Source organism: Triticum urartu, chromosome 7, assembly GCF_003073215.2.
Source record: "Triticum urartu cultivar G1812 chromosome 7, Tu2.1, whole genome shotgun sequence".
Taxonomy (NCBI): domain Eukaryota; kingdom Viridiplantae; phylum Streptophyta; class Magnoliopsida; order Poales; family Poaceae; genus Triticum; species Triticum urartu.
In genome coordinates, this window is record NC_053028.1 from 710,904,108 (window position 1) to 710,912,311 (window position 8,204).

At 45.9% G+C, this 8,204-nt stretch overlaps 2 protein-coding genes across 4 annotated transcripts; both read right to left on the reverse strand.

Annotated features, from left to right (window-relative positions):
• Positions 1-783: 783 nt before the first annotated feature.
• Positions 784-4,787, reverse strand: LOC125518570 (uncharacterized protein At2g02148). The gene is made up of 8 exons (XM_048683385.1): positions 4,388-4,787; positions 3,631-3,754; positions 3,215-3,553; positions 2,950-3,112; positions 1,910-2,030; positions 1,767-1,829; positions 1,355-1,612; positions 784-1,098 (listed from the first exon to the last, which is right to left on the reverse strand). Exons 1-8 carry the CDS (start codon positions 4,505-4,507, stop codon positions 997-999), a joined length of 1,290 nt encoding a protein of 429 aa, XP_048539342.1. The 5' UTR covers positions 4,508-4,787; the 3' UTR covers positions 784-996.
• Positions 4,788-5,038: 251 nt separating this feature from the next.
• Positions 5,039-7,313, reverse strand: LOC125518571 (putative 4-hydroxy-4-methyl-2-oxoglutarate aldolase 2). 3 transcript variants are annotated; one of them, XM_048683387.1, is made up of 3 exons: positions 6,988-7,313; positions 6,572-6,715; positions 5,039-5,858 (listed from the first exon to the last, which is right to left on the reverse strand). In XM_048683387.1, exon 3 carries the CDS (start codon positions 5,816-5,818, stop codon positions 5,312-5,314), a length of 507 nt encoding a protein of 168 aa, XP_048539344.1. In that variant the 5' UTR covers positions 5,819-5,858; positions 6,572-6,715; positions 6,988-7,313; the 3' UTR covers positions 5,039-5,311. The 3 variants fall into 3 exon arrangements, with proteins under 3 accessions (XP_048539344.1, XP_048539345.1, XP_048539343.1); XM_048683388.1 differs by having other exon boundaries at positions 6,572-6,718; XM_048683386.1 differs by lacking the exon at positions 6,572-6,715 and having other exon boundaries at positions 6,988-7,307.
• Between the last annotated feature and the right edge of the window lie 891 nt (positions 7,314-8,204).

Consider the following 8,204-nt stretch of genomic DNA (forward strand, 5'->3'; position numbering starts at 1 on the left):
GTCACACGTTGATTATTTTAGGTCACATAGCTATCGACTAATTTACTTAAGCAATATGTTGATATTATTCGTATCCGTTCCGAATCAAGAAATATCCGTATCCGTATTCGAATAATATCCGAGCCGTATCCGTATCCGATAACGTCCGTATTCGGATTCGTATTCGTTTTGAAAATATGAAAATGAAAGTGGTAAGAGCACTATCCGATCCGCATCCGATCCGTTTCCACCCCTATTTGAGATGATGGGCATGGACCTTGGCTTCATGCGCGAGCGCGCCGACAGCCTCCTCACCCTTCTCGAGAAAGCAGATCACCTGCACGAAGGAATAGAGGCGGCAAAGATGAGCGGGCTCGTGCCACGAAGGGGTTGAGGGTGCTCGAGTTGAAGCTGTCGAGCATCAAGGACGCTCTGAAGGAGATAGACATGGAGTTGCATGAGATGGCAAGTGACAAAACAAATGGCTTCAAGTTAATTTGGTAAAGAAAATATTTTGCTGAAGAAATAAGTGACCACCAATTTGTGGTGTGTTAATTCGGTCTCCAATATAAGACCAATGGTTCATGATTTGTTTGACAAGTAATGTAATTTTATGAGATTCTGCACCAGGAGACAATTTTAGAATGAAAGTGATAAAATGGATATGCAAAATTCCTCTCGATTTACACAAAGCAAATGGCTCATTTTTTCGTAAACTGTATGCTGCTGACTACAACGGCTAAATATATTCCACTTATTCCATAAATTGTTTTCACTTAAAGAAAAAGTATATACTGTGGTAGATCATAGTAAGGCGCAACAGTTGATGCATGAGGGAGTCACATCCATCCATATATATTTCCATTGAAGGAAGCAAGAGTGAACTCAAGTACAGTTACAACAACCAAAACCCATTCTACAGGGTTCTGCATCATGGCCGAAACAGCATTGAACTCCCCGCAGAAAAAAGGAACAACATCAAACTGCGACAAAATTGCTTAACTATGCATCACTCAGTCAGATCCCTAGCCTCTTGGTGCCACACTCTGAACAGAATTTGGATGTCGCCCTTAAATACGGCGAACCGCACTCGTCGCAGAACTTTGCAGGGCTGCTTGGCTGAAATACAAAACATGCCATCAAGACAATTCAATAACAGTGCACCTGATTTGAACATTAAAAGTAGATTTCTGTTTTTGTTCAGCTGTCGAAATAATGCAGTGCAAACAGACAGGATGACTTGCAACTAATTACTGCATGATGAACGTTTTGGTACTACTCCCTCCGTCCATTTGAGCGACAAGTAATATGGATCAGAGGGAGTACTATATTTGGCATGTGACTTGGCCAGTACTAAAAATAAAGATTCACTCACAAGAATATTCGAGCGTCCTCCAAGGTGGTTGTGTCCAGCTTGCATGGAAGATAGATGCGGAGATAGATAGGACTGGTGCTGCTGGGGGTTATCTGACAGTTGCGAGGACGATGCACATGGATGAATGGGAGGGAACTGAGAACTATGTTGGTTTTGCTGGATGTTGTCATGCTCTGCTTGATCGAGAAAGTGCAAGTAAGGTTGACTTTCTATCTGTTCAATGTGTCGCTTCGATGATGACTCATGTTGGTTTTGCATCTGGAAGAGAGCAAGCTATTAGTGGTGACCAACTGAAAAGGTGGATGAACCAGAAAAAAATAATCTCATTTAACAAAGAAGAAGGACCGGAGAAGTCACTGTGAATTTGGGATATTGTCACTAGTCATGACAGGTATCAAAAGATAAGAGTTACCTCGAATGGTGGACGAAATTCTGAAGAACAAACCAATGGAGAAGTCTCATCCTCTGACAAAACCTGGACAGAGGAACCAATTAAATGAATAATGGAATTGGTTTAGCTGCAACCTTAGAATCTTAAATCCAGTATACACTTACGGACGTGCCAGGAATGTCAAATACTGGCTGCAGGGTACGCCTGTACTTGTGTCGAGGTGAATAGAATTTGTAATCTCTAGATGAAATGGCCACTTCATTTCGACCGGTCAATCTTTTGAACCTGCACATTTAGAAAAAAAAAATCAAGACTTAGAAATACATAAATCATGGCATATCAGAGGGTACCAAGAGTCAAAGTGGAAAAGTGAGGATAAATAAAGCTTTTGCCTATAATTATAATTAATTTAATTAACTGAAGATTTGATTATATTAGCAAACTTCTGAAGTTTCGTATTCATAATTCATCCTATATTGAAAGCAATCGGACAAGAATACAGTCAATTTCTTATAGTTACCTTAAGCAAGGAAACAAAATATCTATGATTTGTTCCAAGGAAATGCCAACAAAGGAACGGAGTCTGTCATTCAAGAATATGCAGTATTTTGGCTTATGAAAACAGTAACTTTATCCACACCACTTACAAGAGACGATGGTTTATAGTAAGAAATATTAGAAAGCAATGTATCTGTTTCGAGTGCATATTTAATACAGAGTCTGTAAGTTCAAAACAAGGAAGGGTTTCTAGAAGCAGAATTTGGTCAAAGGAAAAGTTTTTTTTTTGTAACTGGGCCACCAATTCAAGAATATGCAGTAACTTTCACACAATTTACAAGAGAGCATCGTTTATAGTAAGAAATATTATCAAGGAACTTATCAGTTTCAAGTCCATATTTACTACTCCCACCGTTTCATATTAGTTGTCGCTCAAATGGGTGTATCTAGCACTGAAATACGTCTAGATACATCGCTCAAACGGGTGTATCTAGCACTGAAATACGTCTAGATACATCCGTTTCAGCGAAAACTACTACGGAATGGAGGGAGTATAAGAAAGGGTTACTCAGAAATGGCTTGATAATATCTAGGAGTAGCACTGAAGGGAGTATAACAAAAGTTTCCCAAGATATGATAATACAGAAAAAGTGAACAAGCAACAGATGCATAAGGAAGGAAATACAGGGTGAATCAGAGAAAATACCATTCCGCATCCTGCATTCTCATATTATTTGGCCTCTCTATGATCACCAAACCATTGATTACAACAAAACGGACCCGCTTTTCTTCCTGCACTACAAGTTCAGGAAACTTGGTCTTTGTTGCATTAGAAGTAGCCAGCTCCCTCCTCCTGAAGCTACAATTTCCTGCCACATAACACCAAAGGAGACTCGGATGAGAAGAACAAATAACCAGAGTAGAGTGGGCGCGACCAAATACAAATTTCCATTCACTAATCATCATCATACCTTTCTTGGGAAACTTTTGGGTCAGCTTCCTGTACAAGCCGCCGGCAGCTTCAAGAGCTACCCCAATAGTTTTCTCACGGGATCCAGTCAAGGAAGCAAGACGTGCATTGACGTCGCTCACCAAAGACTCGTACAAGTTGGCTATGTACATCAAGGGCAAAGCAAACCTCGGGTCGCCTTCGTATTGCACCTCTTGTTGCTTTCTTTTGTTGATTCTATTGCTGGCCAGGATAGAGTCATAGAGAGAGGGTTCTCCCACCTCAATAACATTCTGGCCAATAAAATGGTCAATGATGATGTCCAGGAACCTAGACCGTGCCACTTCGATGGGCACAACATCTGTAATGAAGAGGGGAATCAGGCACAGAGAAAGCAGTAACAGCAGACAGAGCAGGATGAATTTCGAAGAGTTGTACCTTGTGGTGTTAGGATATTAATATGACTAGGAGGCCTGCTGCTGTTCTCAAGAGCCGAGTGCTCGTCGTCAACTCTGACACCGTGGAGGCTTAAAGAGCTGCTGTATGATCCATGCAAGCAATCCTAGCAGATAAAGCAACGGTCAACACTCAAAACCATGACGTTGTGTTTTGTTACAAGAAACATGCTGTTCTGGGGCATTTAAAGGATATGCATCCATTTTTGGTCGGTCGAAGTAACTGCCAACAGTCAATCTTGAAAAATAAATAAATACACAGAATGTTTTAATTTCACAAAACAACACATTCCTACCTCCGCATGTTTGGCCGGTCAAAGTAAATGCCAACTGTCTACCTTGAAAAATACAAAAAATTAATACACAGCATTTCCATTGCACAAAATGACACTTCCCTGCCGCCCCATTCCACAAAGCCAAAGGCAAAATTTCTGGCACGGAAACCTTGTACTTATGTGCATTTAAATACACAGCATTTTTCGAAGTAAATGCCCAGCAATGAACAGAGCCTTTTTTACTTTGTCATTATGCATTCAGGTTCACATGCTGGTTATTACAATGAAACACATGGTAAAAATGGACAAATCCTAACAAGAAAAGCATAGCTTGTAGCACTACAAATCCAACCCCAGGCTCACTAGAGGTTGAAGCCAGTCTGCTCTGCTCCGGGCAACACTGGGTTTCACCACCGATTGGAACGAGCTAACCAGCCATGGGTTCAGTGGAGGGGGGGAGGTTACCACGGAGTTGGAGTCGCCGCCGCCGACGAGGCTGTCCTCCTCGGTGAGGGCCTCGGGGTCGACGTCGCCGTCGCCGAGGAAGACCGCCCCGGCCACGGCGCTGGCGGAGTATGCCCGCATCGCCGCCGGCCGAAACCCTAGGTGGGTTTAGAGCCTGGCGCCCGGCGCCAGCGCCAGCACCAGCATGGCGACGGGGGCCGGCTGGTTTCCCCTAAAAGAGCATCTTTTTCCGACGCTCGCCGGCGGTTTCCCCTAGGTAGGATATGCTCGAGCTGGGAGCGGGCCGTGGGGCGGCGGCCGGCGGCGGCGCCGGATTCGCTTTGGGAAGGGGCGGCGTGGGTGTGGGGGTCGAAGGGGGGTTTGGTTGGTGGAGTAGCAGAGTATTGTTTGCTCTGCTCTGCTTCACTACCGGACTGCTGACAGAACATGACACACATTTTGACAGTGCAGTGCAAACATCTACTACTACCAGAAGATGGGGATTAGGTTTTTCTATCTAGGATCTCCATCAAGATTAACATAAGCACATTGTTTGATCTGCTTCACTTTGCTCCATCATAGAACACATGTGCATACAATCTCATCATTATCAGCCTGAACTCTAAATAAGGTTCATTCAGCACAACATAATACAGAAACTTGACAGTGCAATGAAGCCATCCAATAAGTATTAGTATTATTATCCCCAATTCCCCATTGTTCATTTCATTTGATCAAGCAAGGCAAGCCTGCCATTATTATTTACATGTTCAGTTGAGAGCTCCTGGCATCTCAAGTTCAGATATCAGAGCTTCTGTTCTGAAGCAGCAACAGACGTCCTCTGTTTTGTGCAGAGCCCAGTTCATCCGTTCATACATACATCATTTTACACACAAGTAAATGCATACACAGAGAGGAACAACACAGGCAACTGGAAGGCCTGCACTACACGCTGAGCTCGGTCCTCGAGACGAGGATACCGTCGGCGTCGGCGTAGAGCCACTCGCCGTCGCAGATCCTGGTACCAGCAACGGTGACCGGGACGTGCTTCTCGCCCATCCCCCTCTTGTCCGACTTCATCGGGTGCGAGCCGAGAGCCCGCACGCCGACGTCGCACTCGTTGATCTCATCAACATCCCGGACGCAGCCGTTGATCACGATGCCGGCCCACCCGTTGTTCTGCGCCAGCATGGCGATGTTGCCCCCCAGGAGGGCGCGGCGGAGGCTGCCGCCGCCGTCGACCACCAGGACCCTGCCCTGGCCCTTCTCCTCCAGGAGCGCACGGACCAGGACGTTGTCCTCGAACACCTTCACTGTCACGACGGGACCGGCGAAGAGCCGCCGGCCACCGTAGACCCTGAAGACGGGCTGCAGCGCGCGGAGCTCGCCGCTGGTGATCATGTGTGAGTTTGCGTCGCAGACCTCCGCGGTGGCCAGTGGCAAGGCCGCCATTTTGGGTTCAGCAGGGCTGCTGCACGAGCGCTGTCAGCACCTTTTCGAGAAAAACAAGTGTTGTCAGCAGGAGTAATAAAGCTGCTCATTCAATCTGCATAACAGCAACAGGTTCTCCAAAGATATGTATGCAAATCATGCACTTGAGCTTATAATACTGCAATAAGGAAGACATATTGTTCAGTTATATGTGGCTTAACAGTTGCATAGATCTCAGGCGGATGAAATGCTGGGACTCCATTTAGGAAACAAACATGATGAAATTTCATGTGATTGGAACATCTAAAGGACCATTTTCTTATGAACATAGGGTAAACAAAAATTTTCCATGAAACACAAGAATCACCAAGTCAGCCTCATTTGATGAGACGTTCACGTTTTGACAGAAGAAAGGTAACCACCAAGCCGGCCTTTTAGCACTCACACTTGCTGTTTGCTCATCTATCAGGCCCTGACTAGGGATCCTCCCAAGTCATCAGTACTCTCAGAATCAATCTGAGCAACTCTTTTCCTTAAAAATAATTAAGAGAGAAGCAGAAAAATGTGGCGATTTCCCTGGCCACCGGACATGATCAAACCAAATCAGCAAAAAATTAGTCAAGTTCATATAACGGACCAGGGGCGGGCGGACTAAGCTAACTTAATAACACGTAGATGATGTGCAATTTTCAGAAGTTCCGTATCCGTAAGTCATCCTAGACTGAAGAAAGCCATGAGATTGCTTTGCTATCGTGGTGGTGATGCCACTCTTACCGGCAAAGCCGTGAGGAGGCAATGTTGACAGCGAAAAACAGACTCCAGGGAGCTTCAGTTAGTTGGTCGCCGCCGGTGGGAGGCAAGGCATCAGGTAGCGGTGAGTTCTTAGTGCGTGCCATGCCATCAGATAGGAATACCCATCTGCTGTATAGGTGTTTTGTCAGTAATGATGCTATTTGAATATGCTGGAGTAGCCAGATGGAATAGGATTACAGTTAATTTCAGACAGTTGCCTTCAGCAAGGAAACATTTTTTGCCTCTACGTGGAGGCAGACAAATTAGGCGGTGCATATAAATGACTACCCAAAGTTTGGCTTGCCTTGAGTTTAAGATTCAGAGTAATTAGTAGTGTAGATGCAGAGAGGACATTGACAAGAGTAAGGAAGGAGCATGTAGTCGCGCTGCGCGCTTACCGGAGTGGCCACCGGCGTCGGCGTACGGCTCGAGCGAAAGCAGCGCCTTCCCGGTCGCGCGTGCCTCCCTCGTCTGCTCCGGTCGCGGGCGGTCGTCTCCCTCCGGCGGCGCCAGGAAAGGCAGACTAGCCCCTCGACCGCGGCGTCGCGACGGTGGGAGACTGGCGAGGCAGTAGAGGCTTGAAGTGAGGGAGGGATGAATCAGCGCGGCGGCGGCGGAGGAGGAGGTGCCCCGGCCGGCGAGCGTGGCTCCGGTCTGCGGTTGGTTCGAGCAGAGCAGAGCAAGAAGAGGAGACAGGGTGGAGCTCTGCTCTATCATTATCGTGTGGTTTTTCCTTTCTTTTCTTTTCTTTTTCTTTTTATTGAGTAAATTGAATGATAAATGGTATGCCATGCCACTTTAATAATAATAATAATAATAATATAGGGCAAAGAGAAGATATTTTTTGTGGGGGCAAAGAGAAGATAGAGACACCGGTGTATTGCCAACGTCGTCGAACCATATCAAAAATTCGAGACCAAGAGATAGACAAAAACGTCGTTCAAGGACTCAAACGCACAATCCAGGTTGGCAAAAACGTCGTTCAAGGACTCAAATGCACAACACGACGAGGATCACCGTTGACGCCCGGGAAAAAAATGGAAAAGAAAACCACTAATAAGGAGTTTATCTCACTCACGCCGTACAGACCAATTTCAACGACCACAAAAGCCGAAGGTCGAAGGGCATCGCGCAACCGAGTCCACAAAACGGCACCGGTGTGCCGGCAACATCTATACCACTATATAGTGTGAGAATAACTAGAAATGTAGGCCGTCCGATCTCCATATCCAATGGCCAGGATGTGGCAAATCCGTACAACATGAGCCGTCGATTTCGTGATCCAACGGTTGGAAGATGCACTTGTACCTGCTCTTCTTCTCAACGGCCTTGCTGGTTGCCTCCCTGCCTACTACCCCACCTTGTTAAAGCGTCTAACCCAATGTTGACGTGATTTCTTTGCAGAAGAACTCGCAGGTCCACAACATCAGCCAAAACCATGGTGGCCCAGATGTGGACTGAGAAGTTGTGCACTACAGTAGCAACGACCGCCTGGGACCTCGGTAATTAAGCCACAGTACATTGAGCGACGGCCAGATACCATGAACGATGGCACTAATAGTAGCAGAGGATGTTGTAGAGAAGATATGAGGAAGTTCTGTAGCGGGTCTGAGAA